The sequence below is a fragment of the Osmerus eperlanus genome, chromosome 27 (genome assembly GCF_963692335.1).
Source record: "Osmerus eperlanus chromosome 27, fOsmEpe2.1, whole genome shotgun sequence".
Lineage (NCBI taxonomy): Eukaryota > Metazoa > Chordata > Actinopteri > Osmeriformes > Osmeridae > Osmerus > Osmerus eperlanus.
In genome coordinates, this window is record NC_085044.1 from 2861204 (window position 1) to 2886864 (window position 25661).

Sequence of the window (25661 nt, forward strand, 5' to 3'; positions counted from 1 at the left end):
CCAGGAGCCTTGAAAGGTCAGCGAGCTAACGAAGTCCTCGCTGAGTCACCCTGCGTCTTGGTGACGGGGCCACGCTCTCGATCTGTCCCTGGGCAGAACGTGTCAAGCGTTTCCAAGACGATAAAGTACGCGTGGACCGTTGAGTGTTCGGTGGCTTTCACCGTGTACAGCGGAGCAATCTCAAGGCCATTTAAAAGAAGAAAATAAAAACACAGAAATACCAGAGCTCCCCTCTCTCCCCCCCTCCTCTCTCCCCCTCCTCCTCTCTCCCCCTCCTCCTCCTCTCTCCCCCCTCCTCTCCCCCCCCTCCTCTCCCCCCCCCCCCCTCCTCCTCTCTCCCCCTCCTCCTCCTCTCTCCCCCCCTCCTCCTACTCCTCCTCTCCCCCCCCTCCTCCTCCTCCTCTCCCCCCCCCTCCTCCTCCTCCTCTCTCCCCCCCTCCTCCTACTCCTCCTCCTCTCTCCCCCCCCTCCTCTCTCCTCCCCTCCTCCTCCTTTCTCCTCCTCCCCCCCTCCTCCCCCACCAGCATCATGACAGATGTCAGCATGCAGAGTCGGATAATTTTAGCGCCTGCTTCGCCTGGCTTTAATGATCGGGTGTTTTGAAGGTCCGGGGGAGTTTAAAGGGAGGGGAAGAACTGTGTGTGTGTGTGTGTGTGTGTGTGCGCGCGCGTGTGTGTGTGTGTGTGTGTGTGTGTGTGTGTGTTGACACTACCAGGGTTAGCACACCAGTGACTCAGGGACAACCAGCTGACAGCCTCAGTAGGGGTCAGAAAATATACAACACACACACGGCAACGCAAATACATAATCACAACCACACCCACTGTACACACGCACATCCTTACACAAACACACCTCTACACAATCACACACGCAAACAGTACTGTTTGCGTAGCGCTACCCAATCCAGACAGGTAAGTCAACATGACCTGCTTTACCGAAGCCAAACTACACAAACAGACCAGGCTCCAGAACACCACCTCCTCCTCCACCACCTCACATCTCATCCCTCCACCCACACCTCACACCTGCTCCCTCCACCCCAGGACCAGACACAGGACCAAGACCAGACCCAGGATCAGGACTAGAACTAAAACGCCTTCCACATCGAGCACGTCTGTCACCCCCCCCCCCCCCCCCCCAGCATCCTCCTCTTGATCTAACGGCACACGCACAGGCCCAGGGTTCAAACTCCTTCACAACACTCGCACAGCATCTCCGGTTTTTCGAATCCCACTTCCTCTCTTTCATACACTCAATCATCCTCCTCCTCTTCTTTTCTTTTCCGACCTCCTCTCACCCTTTTTTCTAGTTACATTTCCTTCCCCGCGAACAGAGAAGCGACACTTGTAGACTGCGACTCCTTTCAACGTTCCCTGAAAGGGCCGGCTGCTGGTGGCGAGGTTGGCTCCGGGGGAGACAGAAGGCTCCACGCCACCCACTGCCAAGGGCAGCTTAATTGCGGAGCCCCACCACACAAAGGTCAAGTCATTTAGTAGGTGTGCTCTCGCTCCCATACGTCTTTGCCTGCTGCCTCGCTTCCAGCTCTCTCGCTCGCGCTCTCTCTCTCTCGCGCGCGCTCTCTCTCTCCCGCTCTCTCTCTCCCGCTCTCTCTCTCTCCCGCTCTCTCTCTCTCCCGCTCTCTCTCTCTCCCGCTCTCTCTCTCTCCCGCTCTCTCTCTCTCCCGCTCTCTCTCTCCCGCTCTCTCTCTCCCGCTCTCTCTCTCTCTCTCCCGCTCTCTCTCTCTCTCCCGCTCTCTCTCTCTCTCTCTCGCACGCGCTCTCTCTCTCTCTCCCGCTCTCTCACGCTCTCTCTCTCTCGCGCGCGCTCTCTCTCTCTCTCTCTCTCTCTCTCTCTACACTAACATATTTCTCTCCCTTTTACATCCAATCCTTTCTTTCTCTCTTTATATTCAAACATGTCTCTATATTCTATCCTCTCTCTCCTCTCTCTCTCTCTCCACAGCCAGGTGTTAAGTAGTGGGTCAGAGGGGGGGAGAGGAGGAGGAGGAGGGGGGGAGACAAAAGCACGAGAAGAACCTCCCAACTCTCTCCGTATCTGGTGAACGACAGAAGCGGAGGAGGAGGAAGGATGAAGGGATCTGACCTACTTATGAGGAGAGAATGTAAAAACAACCCTGCCACACAGATGGCATGACGAATAAATACACCTCACGCCTCACACACACACACCTAACACCATGCACACGCACGCCCACACCTAACACCGTGCACGCACACACACACCTAACACCGTGTACACACACACCTGTGACCTTGTGCCATTTGCACGCACGCACACACGGTATTGTGCATATACACACCTGGTACTATATACACACACACACACCTAAAGGAGGGGGAGGCATGTGTGTGTGTGTGGGGGGGACTCTTCACTCCCCAGAGACAGAAAGACGTTCCTCCATTCGAACGTTCTCTCCAAAAATAAAAACATAAATTAAAGCGAGTCGGCAATCACTCTTAAACACTTTTCTGACTTCCTTGGGAACACAAGTCAGCGCCTGCTGTTCCCAAGAACACCACACAACACTGGGATCTTGGTTTGGCGCTTAATATTCAAGGACAGTCTCTCTTTCCTTCTCTCGATCTGTTCTCTCTCTCATTTCCCTCTCTTTCTGACTTCCTGCCTGCCCTTCCTCCCTACTGCTTCCCTCCCTCTCTCCCTCCGGTTAGTCATTCCAGGTAGTTTCAGCATCCGATGTCCTCCCATCAGGAACTCACACAACACAGAGTGACGGGTTGTTTTCACATGACTGTAACACACACACACATGCGCATGCACACACACAGGGCAGTTTATGTGTTGACATGCGTAGACTAGTGTCATCCTTTCCAGGAAGTCATCCATTGATGATTGTGTGTGTGTGTGTTTGGGGGGGTGGGGGGGGGGGGGGGGGCACCGACTGTTTGCATCTTGTTGCCGTGGAGTTTCACAGCTGTTTCCTCAACGACTCTAATTAGGTTCAGCAGCTGGCTCACACACACACAAACACACACTCGCACACCTGGTCTTCTCCAGTACGAGTACCAGAGTACGTCTCCAGTGTTTTCTGCTGGGGCGCAAAGGGGACCCGTCCGACTACACTCTCTGCTCCTTCCACTTCCTTCCTGTTCCCTCAGAGCGCCGACGAGGAGAGAGACAAGAGGAGAGAGAGACGAGAGGAGAGACGAGGAGAGAGACGAGAGGAGAGAGACGAGAGGAGAGAGACGAGAGAAGAGAGAGACGAGGAGAGAGACAAGGACAGAGACGAAAGAGTCGAGAGACGAGAGGAGAGAGAGACGAGAGGAGAGACGAGGAGAGACGAGAGGAGAGAGACGAGAGACGAGGAGAGAGAGACGAGAGGAGAGAGAGACGAGAAGAGAGAGACGAGGAGAGAGACGAGAGAAGAGAGACGAGGAGAGAGAGAGACGAGAGGAGAGAGACGAGAGGCCGTGTGGTTTCTGGGTTCCCAGAAGGGCTTCAGAGCTGAGCACCAGGGCGTTAAAGCGGCCCTACTCTGTACGGGTCCTTAAGCTCACTACCTGAAGCGCATCAATAATTCCCTCATAACTCACTGTTTTCATGTCGAGGAACGGTCCTGGAAAAAAAACCAGCGCCTGCCATGAAAGAATCAGATCCTTCAAGCAGCTAGATGAATAAAACACATACGTGGATCGGAGTATTGCCTCAGTCACCGACTCAATATTTCAGTGCTGTGGGTCCGTGATTATTTAACGTCACTGGGGGGGAAAACTGCCGACAGGATACATTTAAAAACCTGCAGGTATTTACCCGAAACGGTAAAAGGACCAAATCTGCCCCCTGAAGATGCGAAAAGTCAACAAGAAAAGAGAGTGCGATAAAAACAAAAGAGCGTGTAGATCCTAGTTCTCGTCATGCTCAGGTACTCGGAGCCGCGTGTCCTTGTGGATGACAGCGATGTTGACAGCTGTCAGCGAGTCCTCTGGGGAAGCCGCCACTAAAGGACTCTGACAAGACGGGTTTACCTTCCCCAAGAAAACCAACAAATTGCTGTTTACGAGTGTCCTTGACTTTCTCTTTCCGAAACGTTATAGGAAACGCAACTTGAGACAAACATTCCTTCATCCATAGGAGAGAAACTGACTGACTGACTGGCTGGCTGGCTGGCTGACTGGCTGACCCAGGGCTCACCGCGGCCCAAGGGAAGCGTGTAATTACAGACGGAGGCGTCCGGCGGGCTGAGGTCGGCCCGTCGTGCGCAGAGATTCCGTACGCCGGCACGCCTCGGCAGGGGTCGGAGGTCAGAGGTCAGAGTACGGCTCTGCTGAAATGTGTCGGCCGCTCACAGTCGACGTGACCCGCCAGATTAGGGGCTCCCTTCTCCTGCAAGGGTTGTCGTGACGATGTATGAAGTCGTAACAGAATGTCACTGTGGATTACATCTGCTACCATGGATTGTATTTTTTTTATTTTGTGGAAGTAAGTGTTATAACATCTGCTACTTTTTGTTGTATTTTCAATGAGTTTCTTTTTTTTTTAAGAACTATAAGGATTTTAACATCTGCTTCTTTCTGCTGCCTTTATTTATTTAATAATAATTTTAAAAAAAGATATAAAAAAATTGAACTAAAAAGATTGATGTTGCGTGTTGCAGTCAGGACATATAAAGGAGGCGCGCAAAGTGTTACTAACGACTCACCTCAGACGGTTTCTTGTGTTCCTGTGGGACCCAGGTGCTCTTGGTTCCAGTGGTCTTGGACAACCTGGACCATGTCGTGACTTGACCTGAGGGACGGGAAAAGGGGATTGGTGCAATTTAGCAGCCTGCCAATCAGATGATTGCATTCGCCTAGCCAGCCAATCAGATGATTTCCATGAACTAGTCAGCCAATTAGATTATGGCCGTTAATTATCCGGCAAATTACATTAATAAACTAAATTGGATGTGTGTGTATGACATGCATTATCTGAAATATTCTCAATCTCTGTTCCCAAAACAGCCTCTCCCAGCCACCAGCTAGCCTCTCCAACCAGCCTCAAAAACAGCCTCACCAACCAGCCTCAAACAGCCTCACCAACCAGCCGCAAAAAACAGCCTCGCCAACCAGCCTCAAAAAAACGCCTTACCAACCAGCCTCAAAAACAGCCTCACCAACCAGCCTCAAAAAACAGCCTCGCCAACCAGCCTCAAAAAACAGCCTTACCAACCAGCCTCGCCAAACAGTCTCCCAGCCAACAACACCAAACATCATCAACAAATAGTCTGTCACCAGAAGGACAGAAAATCTGTTCTGAACTGCCTGCCATGAGTGGGTTTAATCAAAGGCCTCATATTAATCCTCCGCTCGGCTGTTCCGTGTGACGGTGTCAATGTGTGTTTGTGTGTGTGTGTGTTTCAGAGATATAAATGGAGGAAAACAGTGTTAGCATGTGTGACAGAGTGAAAAAGGCAGGCAGGTGGAAGGTTGTGGTGATCGTCATCAAGGCAATTTATTTATAGACCAAGATCTGCCTGGCACTCAGTCACACACACACACACACACACACAGTCCCTTAGAAACACTAAGAAGCACAGTAGACAAGAAAGACACTAATCCTTTGAACGACTGACACATCCATTTGTGCCTGGTGACAAATGTATCATTTTAACTGTGTGGCACCCCAGCAATGAGAAGGGACTTCAGAGCGGTTTCATTATGTAATCTGTGAGTTCTGTATGCGTGTGCCGTCTAGCCAGACAACCAATTAGACAAACACAAGCAGCCAGCCAACAAAACAGCTCACACCAGCCTCAGGACCTCTAGAACCTGACTATCTGGAACCTGATTATCTGGAACCTGATTATCTGGAACCTAATTATCTACAACCTGATTATCTGGAACCTGGGCATATGGAACCTGGGCATATGGAACCTGACTATCTGGAACCTGACTATCTGGAACCTGACTATCTGGAACCTGACTATCTGGAACCTGACTATCTGGAACCTGACTATCTGGAACCTGACTATCTGGAACCTGGGCCTCTAGGTTCAGTAAGAACTGACTCCCGTGGAAGCAGAGCCACACTGCTTGCCAGGGTGTGCCCAGCTGGACTGTCGCGTCGGCCTGTTTGGATGTGGCTTTAGAACGGTTCTGACTCAGATGCACTGTAGTTCAGTGGGAGGTTGTGTTTCTGCAGTACTGATCTCTGTCAGTGATAGTAGGGTTGTGCATATTCAGTTTCATACCGTGTTGTGTCTGCAAAGAGTCAATGTGTCACTGTGAGACTTTCTCCTCTTCCCTCCCTCCCTCCCTCCCTCCCTCCCTCATTCACTCATTCACTCTAAACTAATTGGTCTCCAATGGTGACAATCCCTCTCCATCTCTGTATCTATCTCAATCACTCCTCTCTCCCCTTCAAACCCCAACGCCCCCTCCCACTGTAATTCCCTCCCTCCCCCCCCCGTTTCTAGGGGCAGCAACTCACTGTCGGTCGTGTCCGAGTCATTACTGCTGGTGGAGTACTTCCTCCTTTTCTTCTCGCTCTCCATCTGGAAGAAAGGAGGAGGGGAGGGGGGGATGGGAGGAGAGGAGATGAGAGGAGGAGAGGGGGGGATGGGAGGAGAGGGGAGGAGGGGAAGAGAGGGGGGGATGGGAGGAGAGGGGAGGAGGGGAAGAGAGGGGGGGATGGGAGGAGAGGGGAGGGGAAGAGAGGGGGGGATGGGAGGAGAGGGGAGGAGGGGAAGAGAGGGGGGGGATGGGAGGAGAGGAGGGGAAGAGAGGGGGGGATGGGAGGAGAGGGGAGGAGGGGAAGAGAGGGGGGGATGGGAGGAGAGGGGACACAATTATAAGTGAGTCACAATGTGGTAGGATAATAACAGTAGTGTAAATATGACTAACATGTCTCAAGGCATGGCAAGTCAATATAAAAGAGAGAGAGAAAAACGAGGGAGGTAGAGAAAGAGAGAGCGGTGAAAAAGAGAGAGAAGTGAAAAAAGAGAGAGAGGGACATGGAAAGAGGGGGAGGGGGGGAGCCACACCAGCAGGGGAGGCCGGCGACTTTATGAGGATATCTGCTGTGTATATGCATGTCTGCTCTCTCATCCATCTATCCAGACAGAGAGAGAGGAGAGAGAGAGAGGAAGAGAGGGGGGGAGAGAGAGAAAGGAGAGAGAAGACAGAGGAAGAGAGGGGGGGAGAGAGAGGGAGAAGAGAGAGGAGAGAGAGGAAGAGAGGGGGGGAGAGCGAGAGGAGAGAGAAGAGAGAGGAAGAGAGGGGGGAGAGAGGAAAGAGAAGAGAGAGGGAGGGAGAAGAGAGAGGAGAGAGAGAGAGAGCTCTGGAGCTTAAAGTGAGCCAGAACAGAGAGGCACTAGAGGAAGAAGAGGGTTAGGGCCTTCAGTGACTGAGAGCAGATTTATGTTCCTATAAAACTGGGCTTCTCCCTCTCCTATAGGGCTTCCTGGAGCCTCCATCCCGCCCAGCCGCTCAGTTTTACAACTGATATTCAGGCTTACAGACATTCAGTGGCTCTGTAACCAACTCCACAGCTCTGTGGTCATCTAACAGACCTCCTCTGTGTCTGTCCATCTGGCTGCCTAGCTGGCTGTCTGACTGACTACCTGGCTGTCTGACTACCTGTTTGTGTGACTGACTTCCTGTCTTGTCTGACTGACTACCTGTCTGTGTGACTTGACTACCTGTCTTGTATGACTGACTACCTGTCTGTGTGACTGACTACCTGTCTTGTGTGACTGACTACCTGTCTGTGTGACTGACTACCTGTCTTGTGTGACTGACTACCTGTCTGTCTGACTACCTGTCTTGTGTGACTGACTACCTGTCTTGTGTGACTGACTACCTGGCAGTCAGTCTGTCTCCAGCACCAGTGTGTTGCTGGAGTCAAGTTTCACACAGGGAAATACCCCACAAGACCGCCTTTACACTCCTCTCTCTCTTCTCCTTTCCTCCTTTCCCCTGCTCTCTTCATTTTCCTCTCTTCTCCTCTCCTCCTCCTCTCCCCCCCTTCCTGAGGCTAGGCACTGTGTTCATGTCAGAGGACGGAGGTGTTTGACAGACAAGCTTTTCACCTCGTAACAAAACCCCCAAGTGCACCCCCCCCCTCCCCCCCCCCCCCACACACACACACCTCTCCACCCCTCCCCCCTCCCTGTCTGAAGCCACGGGTGTGTTTCTGCAGGAGAGAGCGAGGGACCAGATGTGGAGAGCGTATTCTCAGCCCTGTTACACATCCTAGGTAGCTGCCTATTCCCCTGCAGAAGAAGAGTGGAGGGAGGGAGGGGGGGAGGGAGGAAGGGGGGGAGGGAGATAGGGGGGGAGGCTGATGTCAAACATAGTAGAAAGACAGAGATAGGGGGAAAGAGAGATAAAGAAATATCAGTCCCTCTCCTCTTCTCTGGCATCTCTATATTCTATTAGCAGTAACCGCAGCACTTTACAGCACTTTCACTCAGAACGCGGCAACAAGTCCGGCTTGATGGCATCAATAGTCAGCTGGACCCTGCTAACCACACCCACCACCACAGGATGGCACACACACACACACACAGGCCAGGGAGAGAGACCATTCTGGAGAGCTCCTTCAGGAGCTGTAGGTCAGCTCGCTTGATAAAGAATCTCTGCATATAAATTGCTTCATAACAACATCTCTCTGAGGCAGTGTCAGGGCTAGGGTTAACGTGTGTGTGTGTGTGTGTGTGTGTGTAGCTGAGCATGTGTCTAAGAATCTCTCTCCCTCCCTCCCTCCCTCCCTCTCCGAAGAAAGAGGAACAAAAAGGAAAAGAGGAGAGGAAAGAGAAGAGGAGGATAGAGGAGAGGAAAGAGAAGGAGAGGAGAACAGAGAGGAGGAGAGGGGAGGATCACTGCAGTTCTCCAGAGAGTGAGAACCTTTCCCCCCCGAATCCCTCTCCTGCTATTTTGGGAGATGGAGAAGAGGAACAGAAGACAGGGGAGAGAGAGGGGGGGGGGAGAGGAGCAGGAGAGAAGATTCACAGAGGGGGGGGGGGGAAGAGGTGGGAGTTTGGCAGAGAGAAGTGTAGAGTGAGGGGAGAGATGAAGAGGGGTGACAGAGAGGGAGAGGTGGAGGAAGACAAGTGCTGCCTGTTCAGTGTTCAAGAGGAAGCAGGAAGTGAAAGAGTACAAGAGGGCGAACGATCAAGACAACAGGATGTAGTGTCATGAGCAGAACAACAGCTAGTAGCAGAGGTGAGAGATGGCGGGAGAGAGAAAGCGACAGACAGAGAGAGAGAGGAATAGAGACAGAGAGAGAAATGGAGAGAGTGAAAGTGCGAGAGAAAATCTGATGAGAAAGAGATAGAGAGATAGAGATGGAGAGAAAGGGAGTGAGAGACAAAGAGAGATGAGAGAGAAAGAGAGATGAGAGAGATGAGAGAGATGAGAGAGTGTAAGAGGGGCCCGGTGTAGAACTCTCCTCCTCTGTGAATGACAGCATCACTGCAACAGCTGTGTACCTTCAAACACACACACACACACACACACACTTACAGGCAGGCAAATCACACACACCCAGGCGAACACACGCACACATTGAAGTGTACACACATAAGCAAATGCAGTGAAGCACATACACACACACACACGTCACACAGTACTGACAAGCACCACCTGAAGCAGAGATAATTCAGTGATGATATCACCCTCATTCCTATCATCCCTGTCCTGAGGGTGTTTGTGGGGGTGTCTCTCTCTCTCCCTCTCTCTGATACTGTCTCTCTCTCTCCCTCTCTCTCATACTGTCTCTCTCTCTCTCCAACACTCTCTCCTGTCTCTCTCCTGAAAATGCTGACAAACAATCAGAAGGTGAGACTGAGCCAAGGGCCTGACCAGCTGCCAACACAGGGGGAGGGAGGAGAGAGAGAGAGAGAGAGAGAGAGAGAGAGAGAGAGAGAGAGAGAGAGAGAGAGAGGAGTGTGCAGGAGATTGATCTCCCCTCTCCTCCCCTGCCATCAGGAGTTCATTAACCCCCAGAGAGGGACGGAGGGATGAATGGAGGGGTGAAGAGGGGGAGGGCCAGAGAGGGCTAACCGCTATCCTTCACTCTGCCCAAACTGTTGCTACTTGCCTGCAGTGCTTGTTGTTGCTACGCCAACCTCCTCTCTTTCCTTCTCCTCCCTCCCTTTCAATCACTACTCAGCCAGCCACACGCACGCACGCACTCACACACGCACACACCTCTCCTCCCCTGGGGTTCTCCTCTCCCTTCTTCCTCCCCACTACTCTCACCCCCCCCCCCCTCCTCCCCCCCACGGTATCTACCCCTAAATAACGCAGAACCTGCGTAATGAGCTCCGTGCCCAAGGGTCATCACACACAAACTCACAGGAAACACTGAAACGCATTTCTGAACGGGTCATCACACAGAATCGACCGTATATTGTCGCGAGCAAACATTCGCACGCGTTACCGACCACACACCATGCACCTGGGGCACATGTCAAACCTGGGAAGTTAAGTGTGCTCGGATAGTGAGACGTGGTTTACTCTGCATCGATCCTGTTCTTCCACGGATATGGCACGAGGCAATTCATTTCATCAAATCATTTGAGCAAACTTAACTTTTCATGTTAGTGTGTCCTCCCCCACAAACAGGAACACACACACACACAGGATGGTGTTAGTGACACAGTCTGATAACACACGCCAGCCTGCCTCCAACCATCTCTTTCCCATCTCAGTGTACCTTCTCACTTGACACACACACACACACACTCTCCCACTGATCAGAGAGGTCGCTGGGGAGGCCGGGTGTGTGTTTGTGTGTGTGTATGCGTGTGTGGATTTGTGCATGTATGTATGCGTGCATGTGTATAGTGAGCATGTGCGTGTGTGTGAATGAGTAAAAAACGTAAAAAACTTGTGAAGTGAGTGAGAGTGTGTGTGTGTGTGTGTGAGCTAGCAGGAGGGGTAGTACAGTTGGGTGTGACGTCCTACCGCCATGAGCAGCAATCCATTCATGAATCACACCGCCCCCCTACCCACACACACCCTCCCTCCCTCTCTCCCTCCATCTCTCTCTCCCATCACCCCTCTCTCCCATCACTCGCTCCCTCCATCTCTCTCTCCCATCACTCGCTCCCTCCATCCCTCTCCCTCCATCCCTCTCTCCCATCCCTCGCTCCCTCCATCCCTCGCTCCCTCTCTCCCTCCATCCCTCTCTCCCATCCCCTCCCTCCTACCATCCGTCCCTCTCTCCGTCCCTCCATCCCTCTATAGCTCCCTCTCTCCATGGTGTGTCAGCTAATACCTACTATCCCCCTCCACACACTCACCATCCCTCCCTCTATCCTTCCATCCCTCCTTCGCTCCCTCAATCCTTCCGTAGCGTACCAGCTAATACCTCCACCAGACCACGTGAGGTACTTACCCCCTTTTCCAACCAATCATCTCGCAGTGCTTAACGCACACGCGCTGCTGGACGTACACACACACGCGTGTCTACCCATGTGCTCTCCACAACACAGCGTCAAGTCACGTGACGCTCAGACGTAACACACACACGTAACGTGACACTCTCCTCCGCTCTATCCGTTTCTCACTCTCTCTCTTTTATTCTCGCCCTCCTCTCTGTCAGTCTCACTCCCTCTCCCCCCCCCCCCTCTCTCTCTCTCTCTGACACACACATTCCTAAGAGCCATGTTCCTGGTAATGACACGAAGTGGGTGAAAGAGGGGTCACATGCTTTCCACCACAAACACACACACACACGCACACGCGCACACACGGTGGAAGAGGGGGTCTGAATGATGTCTCTCCCTCCCCTCATTAACAGATGAGTTGTGGGTGAAGCAAGCCTCCAGGGGGAGGGGGGAGAGGGAGACAGAGAGGGATGCAGAGAGAGGCAGGGAGAGAGGGGCAGGGAGAGAGGGGCAGGGAGAGAGGGGCAGGGAGAGAGGGGCAGGGAGAGAGAGGCAGGGAGAGAGGGGCAGGGAGAGAGGGGCAGGGAGAGAGGGGCAGGGAGAGAGGGGCAGGGAGAGAGGGGCAGGGAGAGAGGGGCAGGGAGAGAGAGGCAGGGAGAGAGGGGCAGGGAGAGAGAGGCAGGGAGAGAGGGGCAGGGAGAGAGGGGCAGGGAGAGAGGGGCAGGGAGAGAGGGGCAGGGAGAGAGAGGCAGGGAGAGAGGGGCAGGGAGAGAGAGGCAGGGAGAGAGAGGCAGGGAGAGAGGGGCAGGGAGAGAGAGGCAGGGAGAGAGGGGCAGGGAGAGATGCAAAAAAGAAGAGGGTTTCTGCACAGAAATGGCAAGAAAGAATGTTTGTGTGTGCTTGTATTAGTAAGTATAGAGGGAGGTGGAGAGATAGAGGTAGAGAGCGAGGAAGAGATAGAGAGAGGGAAAGCTCTTATGCCCCCACACCATGACTCATCTCCTGTTTCATGCCCAGCGGGACACAGAAGGGGGGGGGGGGGGAGTATGCTGTCACAACTGGGAACATTTAACAAGTCCCCTGGTGTATAAGATTGAATTGATTCAAGGAAAGAACCGGCTGGAGAGCACAGCCTCGCGAAGCTAACTGCTCTAATGACGCTCTATAGAGGACTGAAACCAAGAGGTTGCAATAACATTTTCCAGCCTTGTTGTCGTCAGTTCTCTATAAGGAATGGGGCACAACGATAAGAACGAGCATTACTTATGGCGATGCTGAACACCACAGGTTTGCATAAGAGCATTGATGACAAGTCCACGTATCTTATGCAATTTCAAAAGGAAGGTGACTGTGTTCTCTCTTCGGATTAGACGGAAGGCGAGGAGGTCGCGGCTCTGCCTTCACGCGATGCGCAGCATCAAATAAGAAAGCCCCGCCCCCTGTTCTCTGCGCGCAGACTTTCGCGAGGTAAACAAGGGCCACTCCCCCAACTGTTACCAGGCTCGATCCGCGCACGGCAAAGCCTGGAGAAGGGGCAGGCGGACGGGCAGGCAAGCAAGCAGTAAGAGTTGCTAGGCTTGTTCTAATTCTTTGATATGCGCGTGCTCAGCCTCCCAAATGCAGTGCACCCCTCCGGGTCGGGGGAACGCAATTTGAATGCACGTGCACTACTAATTTTTGATTTACAGGAAACAATACAAGCTACATGATCTGTATTAGCCCCCCTCCTCCATTTTAAAAATCAATATGTATTGATAATGATCGCGATTACCATATTACCTGCTAACTTATCCTGTCTCTCCAACTGCATGCAGGTAATACATACGATCATCAATAGGCGTACATGTGTGTTCTCAATGGCAACTGGCGTGAGAATACCAACAGGCGCGTCATCATATGCTCTCAAGCCTTTGAATATACCAATAACATTGCTAGTGGGATTGGGCATTGCCGAGGTAAATTCCTACCGGAAATCAAAATGATAATTTGATGCAACAGTACCCAAAACAACCGCTATCCCTGGCCATTTCATAACCGCTGAGCATGGGTGTTGCGTAGTTCGCTAAACATGCCACTCGTGAAGCCCGGTGGTTGTATTTCTTCGCTCCTAACATCAAAAGTTTGACTTTGCATGCTGTTCTTAACGTAATGTTTTGCTAGAACTTCCTAGTCCACATGTACCGCACACACAGGCTGACTAGACACCAGCTCCAAAAGTGCGTGCCACCCAAACAGATACTCCCTACACGGCAGAGGAAAGCCGTATCGACCTAAACCTGTCCTACCTTGTACCTCAATTGCAGTCAGCTTTGGATGGCGAAACGTCCTCGATTCTGGACGACGGGTGATGCTAAGAAATTACGGGATCATTTGAAGCTATACACATGCAGCGGCAGTTGAGTTTTGTGGTGTTCAAAATTCCAGTGAGAGCTAGATAGCTAGCTAGCTTGTTAGCCCCGCTGGTATCCACGTTGGTGACAGGACTGTGCGCCCACTGAGGGGCTTGTGGTGACAGCGCGTCAGATGTTCTGCAAAGAGTCCAAATAAAAAGTAACTAACTGCGGGTTTATTCCATTGTAGAAGTCTTTCCGAAAGCACGAATCTTCGAAACTGAACTGCTACGGCCACATTCGCAGTTCCCTTCTCAATACTACCTTAAACAGACTTTAGTGAGTAGGTACAGTACCATCCGTAATCCACCAAACCGTTACAGACCTCGCGTTAAAATCTCACTGTGTATCAACAGCAATAGTTAATGGATAAGCATTGCTACTGTAGTGTACCTAGCTAGCAAGGTAGACTAAGGAAACAATTTTCATAAGCCATATCGCATTTCGAAAATATAGTCCACTTTGAACTGGTTACGTTATCCACCGGTTCCCTGGTCCGTGTGTTTGTTGTCTCCCCAGCTGCTTGAGCGGGAGGGGGAAATGCTCCCCGTTGGAATAAAAAAGATTGTTAACTGGCCAGTTTCGCAACGTTCTGCCTTAAAAACATAGCTACTCCCTCGATGCTCTTCGTTTCCCCCCCCCCTCCCCTCTCGTTGGTGCTACCCTCTCTCCGGCAGGCGGGTCTTGCAACCAGCCTCACACAAAATAAGCGCACACGGTACTTCAAACTCTTTTGGCGCCATATTAATGACGTACTACGAATTTTCGCCGTTGCACCGCACTTTTCTTACAAACACAAGGGCAAAAAGATAACCTAAACTTACGACTCGGTTTGGAAATTAAAATCGCAATTTCACCTTTCTTATTTTAAAGTGATAGCCGTTTCTTATTAGCTTATTCACTTCGGCCAATGCTTCGTTAACGCAGCCTATCGTTTCCACGTTACATAAAAACAATACTCAATTCATAATCGCTTCATCGCTTGTCATTGAGGTAACATTATCACACAATACACAGACACTCACAGATCTGATCCACCTGCTGCTACTGTGGTTAATATTCGACTTGTCTGTCTGAAGACTGACCCACTCTCACACAGACGCTCACACTCACTCACACACTCAAAGCTGCTGTCAGGTCTCTATGCTGTATCAAGTGTTGGCGGAGGTGTGTGTGATGGGGGGGGGGGGGGGGGGGGGTGGTATTAGAAGTGTGGCTGTTGCACAATGTGGATGCTCTTTTTCTACTTGTGTATTGTGTGAGTTGAGTCGTGAACATCACGGCTGAATTTGCTCTGGCACCAATTCAAAGTCCCCTCTGCTCAAATTACCGCAGGTGGGCTCAAGGAATCACCCCCCCCCCCCTCTCTCTCCTCACCCCAGTCATAGCATAGCTGTGTCATCCATTCCATAATAATAATACTGTATTCCTACTTGTTTAAAACAGCATACTACTCTGTGGTGCTAGTAATAAACAGCTTCCATTAGTGCAGCCTGTGTCTGTCGTCGGGGTAACAGAACAACCCCTTCGGCTGTGTCTGTAGACAGGTATCGTAGCAACCTCTTCAGCTGTGTCTAGTGTCACGGTTGTGGGTAAAATGACAGCTTCTTCATCCCTGGCTCTTCTCCCCTCCATGGTCCATCACAGCACTGACCTTCTCGTACAAAAGCACTCTCCGCATCCTGGAGTGAGTGATACCGGAGTGGCCTGAGCTAGGCTAATCTCTCCACCTTGGCCTGGGACCACGGCTCGGCTGAAAAGGCTACCTGTTGTCTCCATGGCGCCCGTTTTCCCCTGACTAAGCATACATTAGGTGAGTCATCGCAAAAGGAGAGAGGCCTGGGATATTGGAAGTAGGTGTTGTTCCAGTGTGTGTTTCATGCTGAGTGAGAGGGGGGCCGCTGGCAGTAAACATAATGGTTTATTTCACTCAATGGGACGGTGGCGTGTATGAGTTGGAATACACCCCCCATGTATAACATGCTCAAGTGTGCTGGTGTTGCCACGTGGGTTTTGAAAGAGAGAGAGACCGAGAGAGTAAGAGGGAGAGAGACAGACAGAGTAAGAGGGAGAGAGAGACAGAGTGTAAGAGGGAGAGAGAGAGAGACAGCGAGAGAAAGAGGGAGAGAGAGAGACAGCGAGAGTAAGAGGGAGAGAGAGAGACAGAGAGAGTAAGAGAGAGAGAGAGAGACAGAGAGAGTAAGAAGGAGAGAGTGAGAGGGAGAGAGAGTGAGAGACAGAGGGAGAGAGTGAAAGGTGGATGGAGTCTGAGAGAATGAGGGTCAATGAGAGACTGAAAAAAGAGAATGAGAGGGAGGATCAGGTGAACAAGTCTGAAGCACATTAATGTGTGCAAGCTGTGCTGCTGGGATTCCCCCTAGTGACACACACACACACACACCACGAGCACTCCCAAATGGACTAGACAGAGGACGGTGTGTTCTTGTGATCTTAATTAAACGTGAATCTGAGAGACTGACTTAGCAAGAACCTTTCCTTTGCAAATGTTACACAGTCCCGCTTGGTAATCTGTACCTCAGAAAAGGCCAAAGTACTAGTGTTTAACCAGACCTGATGATTTCTTAATCAGATCAAAGTAAGTCAATCTTATGATTGTATAGAATTTAAAGTTTTAAAAGGTATTAAAGGTAAACAAGACACAAACTGAAACATCCAACCAATAATACGCTTGTGTAAACTTGAGTTGAGAACAGCATGTCTGAATCTGTGTTTTAGGGTGGAGTTAGAGGTAGACAGGAAATGTAGAGAAATGGGCCTGAGCGGGAATCGAACCTGTGTCTCTCCGTTATGACCTCAGCCCATATTTACATTTACATTTAGCAGACGCTCTTATCCAGAGAGACTTACAGTAAGTACAGGGACATACCCCCCGAGGCAAGTAGGGTGAAGTGCCTTGCCCAAGGACACAACGTCATTTGGCACGGCCGGGAATCGAACTGGCAACCTTCTGATTACTAGCCCGCTTCCCTAACCGCTCAGCCACCTGACTCCCTGCCGTTATGACCTCAGCCCATATGGTGCTTGCTCTACCCAGAGAGCCTTCCGGTGCGCCCCCTGCAGGTTAACACGTACACCACAGTGCTTAATTCCACGTAACAAAGCTACTGTATGAAGCTACTGTATGACCCGATGCAGTAAGAGCCACATTTAACACAGGATCTCACTGCATCTGGGGTAGATGGGGCGTGAGAGATTAGTGGAGATTCCTAAACAACAATTATTTAGGTACTTTGGGACTTTAAACTGTATGAATCACACAATTGCCATAGAGCCATTGGAGTGTTTTTGAGATGTTTTAAATTATTTTTTCCTTCAAGTGTCTTTCCCTTAGCTTTGCTTGTATTATTTCTGCTGACTAGTTCTGAGTTCTGTTGCCGTGGTATCTTCATTTGTCTTTATTTGTTTTCATTTCGTTTCCCAACAGTGTCTGTTGTGTATTTATATATCCAGGGGTCCTTTTTAAATGAAAAAACTTTAAATTAATTGAACTTCCATATCTAAATAGAGGACAAACACTTCCTGTTTATGTTTTGTCTATATAATTCATATACAATCTTTTTGCATGATGTCACTACATGAAGTCAGCATAGTAAAGGGAGAAGCTAAGGGCTCTTTCAACCATCCCAAAAGCATATAAGACATGCATGACATGTTCTCTTTCAATATACAAGCTCTATTATGTACACCCTTTATTATTTATACTGTCTCATACAAACACACACAACCCGCCTCACACACACACACATTTTCATACTCTTATTCTCCTTCATTTTCCCCTCACGCCCCATGTGTCCTGTCAGAGATCTGCTCCAACCTGTTCTGATGCGCACGGACAGGGAAAGGTGGTGCGCCAGACATCCAGCGGCCTCGCGCACGTCTCTGGAATCTTGCAGCACATCAGCGGCTTCGTGTTATAACAAGCAGAGACCCGAGGGCTTCACTTCCAGAGAGGAGGGGCGTTCTCCATCAGGTTCTCCTCTCCCGCTGCTCCAGGCTGGCCGAGACTGAATCCCAAAAGCATCCCAATTAGCACAAAAGTACATGCAATAATTTTTTATGGATATATAATTATTATTAAACTGTGATTATCGTCATACATTCTGAGGAAGGGTGTCTTAGCTGGAAAGTGTAGGAGTTACGGTTGTGTGTTGCCTGGAATGAAACAAGTGAGAATGTGTTCCGTCTTGCTCCAACTGATTTTATATCTGTAGGACTTGGGAACTGGGATCAAATAATGTTATGAAGGTAGGGAATTAAGATATGCCTGGAAGGTGAACACTCCCCGAAGCTCACCTGCGCTTTGAACACGGGTTTTATTTCCCCCGGTCTCCCTACCCCCCATGAAGTAATCACAGACCTCTTGAAATCATATCACCTTTGATGTCATCATCTGTCCCTGTTGATTTATTCTAGCTTTTGGCACTCGGGTCTCCGAAAGCATAACGATACTAGCCGGGTGGTTTTGAGGGTAAAAAAAAAGTAAGATGTAAGAGTAATTCATCCACCACCGATAGATTTAGCAGATACCACTTATGACCGCTTGTGATCTCTATTACTGGTTTGACGTTGTTCTTATTCTAGCCATGCGGAGGCAATGTAGGGATTCAACGTCATGAAGTTACTTACGCTCTCTACGTACAGACCGGAAGTTGTGTGTGAATGTTTTTTTTGTTGTTGTCTTAGCTGGGTTAGCGATGGCTGAGTTGGACATTCAAGAGTTCATTGAACAAAACAGGCATTTGGCCGAGCAAGTGGAGACGTATCGCGGAATCTCAGAGAGCGAGAAACACTGGAAGGCCAGAAGAGAATTCTTGTTCCGGAACATAAACGATTATGAGGACCCACACGTGGATCAACTGCTCGCGTTATCAATGGTGTGGGCTAACAACGTGTTCCTCGGTTGTCGGTGAGTTAGTAAACAGTCATGCACATAGTCTCTGACAAAAAGCGTTGGGGGTTGACTTTACATATTGAATATATATCTATACCTATTTCTCTTTCTCTCAGGTACCACCCTGACCTGCTCGAGAAGGTGCAGGAGATGGCCGAGGGCGTCGTAGTGGTGGACGCGCCGGTTTTTAAAACCAGAGAAGAAATCATGAAAAAGCAACAGGTAAACCTATCACTACCACTAACTACTCATGTCTTTATCGCATTTGCAGTAAGAGTAACCATGTTTCTCTTCTCCATCTCTTAAAGGGACGGTGATTGGAGCTGACCAGTCTTGCAAGGCTTCGTTTGACAGTTTATAAGGTTTCAACGCGTTTGTTTTGTGTTTGTGTGTGTGTGACAAAACATTTGTATTTAAGTGTAACAATTGGCTGACCTACCTTATGTTTTTATACGGTAGTCATTGAAGTAATTTACTTTCCGCCCTGTTTTCTTGTGTGGGGTTTGTCTGGACCCTGTAGTAGCGTATTGTATCTGAGATTAGACCCCCAAAAATCGGATTATTGCACCTGTTTTCCCGATCAGAGTCTGTTTGGTTCTCTTGCTCGTCAGCTCAGGGGACTTCACGCTGAGTAGCGTGGAGAACTAGCGCCCTCACTCTGCGGGGCAGAGAATAACACAGGGTATCTCTACTGCAGGGATGGGTGTAGCTCAGTGGTAGGGCATATAACTGCAGTAGATCCGCTTTGGATAAAAATGTCTAAAAAAAATGTAAATGACGTTTTGGATCCTGTTGGTTTCAGTTAAATGTTCCATCTCAATTGCCACACTGTTATTAGATACACTGTATGTCAAAGGAAATATAATGAACTGTGCATTAAAGTTTTCAAATTATAGTATTTCCTTTTTACATTTGAGTGGTGGATGGATATACATGCGATAGGACAACCACAATCTGTGTCAAAGTCTGAAAAATGTTTTATTATGTTTATACAGCATATAAGTATACATTGTTTTAGAGTCACAAAACGTTTTTGTATAACATATCCCTTCTCCTTACAAGGTGAAATAAACCACTTATCACAATGTCCCGTACTGTCTCTGTAAACCATATCACATCTCTTTTAAACACAAATTCTATCATGGTGGATGGACAGGCCAGAGAGTAGTAACTATAATACTGGATTTGCCTGTCTGATGCCACGGACACTTTCAAGAGACAAACACAGCTGTAAACCAAGCCGGAAAAAGCGATTTTTCTGAATATGATCTCTGACATTTTTAACGTAGCCATATCCTAGGAGACCGCCCGAGTCACTTTTTCAAAGGTGTGACCTCATGATTAGCCCAACCAAACTCCTCCCATAAGCGTCGCTGTAGCTCACTGGGGACCCTTCCGCTTAAAGTATTAGAATAGTCGGATATTTCTAGTAGAGTATGACTGACTTGGGATTAATGGTACCGTGCTTTCCCAAAGCTGACAGGCACTTGACAGCTTCCATCAATCATTTACATGACAGGATAGTTGTTTGTTTACTATGTGACATTAGCATTTGTATCCAGGCAACCCTCCTGTTAACAGTCCCGTTTGATTGGCTACTTCCAATTGAATGATGATTGACAACACGTACCCTCCGAAATAGCATGTTATGTTCAAACCAAGAAACATTAAAAAATGAAGAATCTAGTAACAGCATCAATCCAACTGAGGAAAAAAAAAGAAGATATATTACAAATTCTGTTAGCAATAACTTATTTCACATCATGCAATAAAAAAGAAAATTAAGAACAAGAAACACAAATATCAGATACATTTTCCTTGTGTGTTGGCAAGCAAGTCCATTCTGAATATTCTTATTTTTATTTTCGTCTTTTCTTCAGGTGTCACTTAAGTTCTTCTGACTTCTTGACGAGGTACACGAACCATAGAAGTATTCGGATGAGGAGAGAAGATGATGATGATGGGGGGTGGGGTTGATGATGATGATGGGGGGTGGGGTTGATGATGATGACGAAGAGGAAGCAAGCTCGGGGGGTTACGAGTCCACCCAGCTCTGCTCCACGATGACGGACACCCTCTTCTCGTACTCCCTCTTGTTCTCCTGGTAGAGCTGTGCTGCCTGGCTGTTGGCCGGGCTGTTGGGGTTGGGCTCGTCCAGCAGGGACTGCGAAAGCACACACCACCGTTAAAACAGCCTTGAACTTCACTCAGGGAGGGAGATGCTGAAACTGAACTCAGCACTCAACACTTAAATTTAAAAATTAAATTTACATTTAGCAGACGCTCTTATCCAGAGCGACTTACAGTCAGTACAGGGACATTCCCCCAGAGGCAAGTAGGATGAAGTGCCTTGCCCAAGGACACAACGTCATTTTTGCACGGCCGGGAATCGAACCAGCAACCTTCTGATTAATAGCCCCCTTCCCTAACCGCTCAGCCATCTGACTCCTTTCTCCAACACTTGACAAGACACCAGCAGTAGTGGTGGTGGCTGCACAGTCCCCCTTGTTTATAGACGTGTACACAAACAAACCTGGATCGAAGTCAGAATTGAGGACACATCATATGTAGGGCTCCAACGGTTCTGAAGAATGTCTAAACATATACTCCCATCGGCATACACTGAAACACAGACGGCAGAAGCATTAGGGTAACACACACACAAACTCTGCAAAGCTTACAGACGAATGCAGACTGACTCAGAGTTTAAGATAGAATGTCTTTGTGTGTCTGTGTGTGGGAGGGGGTCCGCAGGGACTCTTACCGTTAGGGTGAAACATTTTGGAGATAAATCGTACTGTGGGAGGCTTGTTAGGATACTCTTCTGAAAATTCTATCATAAGCTTAAATGTTCCTGCAGAGGGGGGGAGTGAAAGGGGGGAGTGAAAGAGAGAGAGGGGGAGTGAAAGAGAGAGACAGGAAGGCAGGGGAAAGACAATTACATTTACATTTAGTCATTGAGCAGACGCTCTTATCCAGAGCGACTTACAGTCCAGTACAGGGACATTCCCCCCGAGGCAAGTAGGGTGAAGTTTTCACGGCCTGGAATCGAACCTGCAACCTTCTGATTACTAGCCCGATACCCTAACCGCTCAGCCACCTGACTCCCTATTTGCGTTACTAAAAATACAGTCCGTTCTTCCTGAAAGGAACCGGTCCCTCGTGGAGGCTAAGAGTCCACGGCTAACAGCGCGTGACAGGATTTATAATCCCAAACATGGTTGCTGACTCAGCACTTCTCAAGACCCCCCACCCCCCCCCTCCCCGGGGCAATCAGGAGGTGAGGAACAGAGAGAGGAACACACTTGTATCGATCACTCTGAAGACGCATCTTTTAGTTTAGTTTGCAATAAGCCGGCCCAGTAAAATGAGTCCTTTTCCCCACCTCTACTAGTTACAATGACCACTCGTTGGTTTGAATACCACAGACTAGATTCATAACCAGTTTAAGGGTTTTGTTCAGAGAGAATGTGAAAGCTGTCAACTCACCATCTTCAAATGGTGTACCTACAGGCCTGCAAGCAAAAGACAAACAAACAGTTACCAGCATGAAAATCACTTCCTGTGTACGTGACTGCCAGTGAGATCATGACTATGACTGCCCATATCTGTCTGTCTACAGAGCAGCTTAGTCTTTACATAGTGTGGAAAGAGGACCTCACACACAAGGAGAGCCTCATTAAAATAGGCCCGGAAGAGCCGTCTTGGTACTGCCAGCAACCCTCTGATTTCTAATCAACAAAATAACTTTGTGTACAGCGTGGCAACTAGCTCTCCACAGCTAAACATGCACATGGCAAAATTTGGGCCCTGCCATCTCTCTCCCTCCCCTCTCCCTCCCCTCTCTCCATGATCTCTCCCCCCCACCTCTTGTCTCTCTCTCTCTCTCCCTCCCTTCCGCTCTCCCCCACATCCCCTCTCTCCCCCCCCACCTCTTGTCTCTCTCTCTCCCTCCCGCTCTCCCCCACATCCCCTCTCCCCCCCACCTCTTGTCTCTCTCTCTCCCACCCGCTCTCCCCCACATCCCCTCTCCCCCCCCCCATCTCCCCTCTCTCTCCGCCCCCCCCCCCACATCCCCTCTCTCCCCCCCCCTCCCACATCCCCTCTCTCCCCCCCCCCCCCCCATCTCCCCTCTCTCTAAGCCGCAGATCAGGCAGCCCGTCTCCCATGTGATCCTGCCACTCCTGGTCTCCATGCTACCATGGCCTGGCGCCATGGTGACGGTGGTTAAGGGGGGGGCGCGTTGGCACCTTCACCCACCCAAAAATAACTGCGTTCCACATCATGATGTTGTTCTCCGAGGGGGCTCCGCTCACGCCGGTGGGGGGGTCTTCTTGAAGCCTGGGGGGGGGGGGGGGGGGGGGGAGAGAGATAAGAGGGAGAGGTTAGAGGGGGGATGGAGGGGTCATTAGTGTAGATATATTGTGGAGGATGGCAGAACTAAACAACTGCCCTATTTGGTGGGCTATTTGGAGGGGGGGTCCACTGCTGTCCATAACAACAGGGGTTGCTGGTCGTTGTTACGTGATATCTACAGGACCTTCTGGAAGCAGATCTGATCAATCCACAAACTTCCACTGCTATTTCTCTGGCTCACACCTCACCTAAGCCCCCTGGAAAGCTGCTTTAATGACAGATTTTTTCCATCCAGAATCCACCCCCCCCCCCCCCTCCGCCCCCAACAGAGGAATTAGCCTTTGTTTAATCTCTTGTCTCATATGGCTGGCTGCTAAATAGTGGACCCTGCACAGACCTGGCCATCACAGAACCACTGCTCTAGCCTACTTCGTACCAGGAAACCTGGATTTTTCCCTGATAAGAGGTATGCGCAGACAAGGGAGAGAAACGAGAGACAGCTTTGTCATGCAAGACCGAGCTCAACAGGCCACAGATCGCCAAAGCCCCCAATGGTTTTCATGAAACTGTCTATTGTTCTCTATCACAATCCCAAAACAGCTGGTCAGGCAGGGATCTCCAGGCGGTTAGGCAAAGGAGGGCTGGAGTACAATTTCACTGTCATTCTATCCGCTCCACTCTGCAGGGCTGACTTTGTAGAATAGCTTAGCAGTTCCTTCCCCTGGCATTGGTGCTGCTGTGGGTTCAACACTCCTCTGCCACACAGAAACCACCTGGATCTTCACCACTGAACTACGGACGACAGACGCTGGATGGGCATTAGAACGAGACACAAACAGGTGCAACTAACAACCTCAGGGAAACACAGATAAACTGTTTATCCTCCCCACACCCCCGAGAGGCTCATTTTCTTCTCCAATTGGTTCATTTTCCTCTCACTTTAATGATTCGTTCTGTGCAGGAGACAAGCAGATCCGGGAGATGTCAGACAACACGCTTTTAGCCAGAGCGATGTACACAGGGGAATTTGAACCTGTGGTCTCTTGATCTCCAGTACAAAGCACAGCTCTTCTACTGAGCGATACTCAAGCCCATTCTACTTTTCTGTTCACCTGCTTATCAGGGAGCAGCTGAAAACAACACTTATTATCAATACTGTCAACTTGATCTCATAAAGCAAGACAATTTAAATGTTGGCAGCATGGGAGTACCTTATTGATCCTTCATGTTTTAACCTTTGCACAACACCGGGTATCTAGCTAGCTTGCAAACGGAAGCAAACGTGGCTATCTAAATGGAAACTTGGCATCTTTGAAAACAGAAAGTATTTTGATAGCAGAATGTTAGTAGGGCAGGTAGCTGGAAGTCCACACAGCTAGGCTATATCCACACAGCTATATGATATGCTTTACCGACTCGCGTATCCATGGAAAGCTAGTTAGCTAGCTAAAAACATGTTTGAGAGATTGTAAATTCGTATAGGCCTTCTGCAACTTTAGCTGGCTAGACGGGCAGACGATTCAACACTCCTACTAATAATAATGCCGGGGCTAAGGCTATACACTGGAACGTAAACATGCATTAAGCTAATTTTCGGGACCATGGGGCCAAGTTGATAACCAAATGTCTAAGGCTTTCACGAGTCGTTCAAATATGTCATGCATATACAGACGTTATAATCAGAGAATGTTGTTAAGAGTGTACAATTGTATCATTTTCAAGTGTTCAAATCGCTCCACGGAACTGTGATTTTTAAGCAAACATACTGAGCCACCTCTACAGTATCTAACTGCTGTGTAGCTTAGCTAACGCCGTTGGCTACCACTCAACACACATAGTAGACACCAAAATGTTATTCATACCTTTTGAAATCTCTCATAAGCCGTCTTCTAGCCGGAGTCGACATAATTAAGAATTTGTGGAATTATACTTTGGTCATAAAATTGATCAGAATCGATGTTGCAACGGACAACTAGCTAGCTTGCTATCTTCCGCTAGTGCCCTTTTCTTCTCTCAAAAACAACTAGCCAGCTAGTTACAGTGACGTCATGCTTGTACACAGGGGAAATGGGAAAAAACGTTCGAATGGATCAGTCCATCTTTGCAATTTATGATCTGATTGCAATCACTTAGCTAGTTGTATGCTGCATGTCTTGGAGTGAATTAAAGTATGTTAATATGTCACGGCTATAGATAGTTAGGCGTGGTTTGTGTCACAAACATAAAGCACCCTTTCTTACTTCTGCACAGTGGTTTATTCTTACCTATGTTATTATGGGGTATTATTTTTTGCAGGTAAAGGTGTATCTCCATGTGATGTAAACGAGACAGTCAGTCTCATGAATGTCGATCAAACTTGACATTTATTGCTTTGAATACGACGTTTTTTTATTATTCTGAAACGCCATAGCCATTATGATTCATTTTGCCCGCTGTCATGGTAACTGCATTCTAATCACACCTCTTGTTTTTATCAGTAGGCCTACTTGCAACTTGCAATCATGAAATAATACTTTGTACCTGTCAATTTCTGACATCCTTTATCACAGTGAGAGAATGAGAGAATGAATTACATTTGGTGCTTTGACAAGAGATTAAGAAAAGTTAAACGTAGTCTTCAATTTACTCTGCGGTAAGTATTTTGAGA

General features: G+C 49.2%; 2 protein-coding genes and 1 long non-coding RNA gene across 4 annotated transcripts; 1 reads left to right on the forward strand and 2 right to left on the reverse strand.

The window, feature by feature from the left end:
* Window positions 1-3552: 3552 nt before the first annotated feature.
* On the reverse strand, window positions 3553-14431 carry LOC134013801 (uncharacterized). Its single transcript, XR_009928976.1, has 3 exons — window positions 13649-14431; window positions 6451-6514; window positions 3553-4767 (listed from the first exon to the last, which is right to left on the reverse strand). It is a non-coding gene; the product is annotated as an uncharacterized LOC134013801 (long non-coding RNA).
* A 3969-nt stretch (window positions 14432-18400) lies between these two features.
* cdkn2aipnl (CDKN2A interacting protein N-terminal like) lies at window positions 18401-19054 on the forward strand. The gene is made up of 3 exons (XM_062453510.1): window positions 18401-18673; window positions 18775-18880; window positions 18967-19054. Exons 1-3 carry the CDS (start codon window positions 18462-18464, stop codon window positions 18973-18975), a joined length of 327 nt encoding a protein of 108 aa, XP_062309494.1. The 5' UTR covers window positions 18401-18461; the 3' UTR covers window positions 18976-19054.
* A 557-nt stretch (window positions 19055-19611) lies between these two features.
* Window positions 19612-25056, reverse strand: ube2b (ubiquitin-conjugating enzyme E2B (RAD6 homolog)). Of its 2 annotated transcripts, XM_062453504.1 has the most exons (6): window positions 24877-25051; window positions 22919-22999; window positions 22148-22173; window positions 21423-21512; window positions 21192-21280; window positions 19612-20822 (listed from the first exon to the last, which is right to left on the reverse strand). In XM_062453504.1, the coding sequence occupies exons 1-6, from the start codon at window positions 24918-24920 to the stop codon at window positions 20694-20696; spliced, it is 459 nt and encodes a 152-aa protein (XP_062309488.1). In that variant the 5' UTR covers window positions 24921-25051; the 3' UTR covers window positions 19612-20693. The 2 variants fall into 2 exon arrangements, with proteins under 2 accessions (XP_062309488.1, XP_062309489.1); XM_062453505.1 differs by lacking the exon at window positions 22919-22999 and having other exon boundaries at window positions 24877-25056.
* Between the last annotated feature and the right edge of the window lie 605 nt (window positions 25057-25661).

What these genes read in the sequence shown, in the direction of transcription:
- cdkn2aipnl (XM_062453510.1), top strand. Translation starts at nt 18,462, where the DNA reads ATGGCTGAGTTGGACATTCAAGAGTTCATTGAACAAAACAGGCATTTG. An exon ending in AACGTGTTCCTCGGTTGTCG is followed by an intron (nt 18,674 to 18,774) that starts GTGAGTTAGTAA and finishes TCTTTCTCTCAG; the next exon opens with GTACCACCCTGACCTGCTCG.
- ube2b (XM_062453504.1), bottom strand. Translation starts at nt 24,920, where the DNA reads ATGTCGACTCCGGCTAGAAGACGGCTTATGAGAGATTTCAAAAG. An exon ending in CTTATGAGAGATTTCAAAAG is followed by an intron (nt 23,000 to 24,876) that starts GTATGAATAACA and finishes CCCCCCCCCCAG; the next exon opens with GCTTCAAGAAGACCCCCCCA. An exon ending in TGGAACGCAGTTATTTTTGG is followed by an intron (nt 22,174 to 22,918) that starts GTGGGTGAAGGT and finishes TTTTGCTTGCAG; the next exon opens with GCCTGTAGGTACACCATTTG.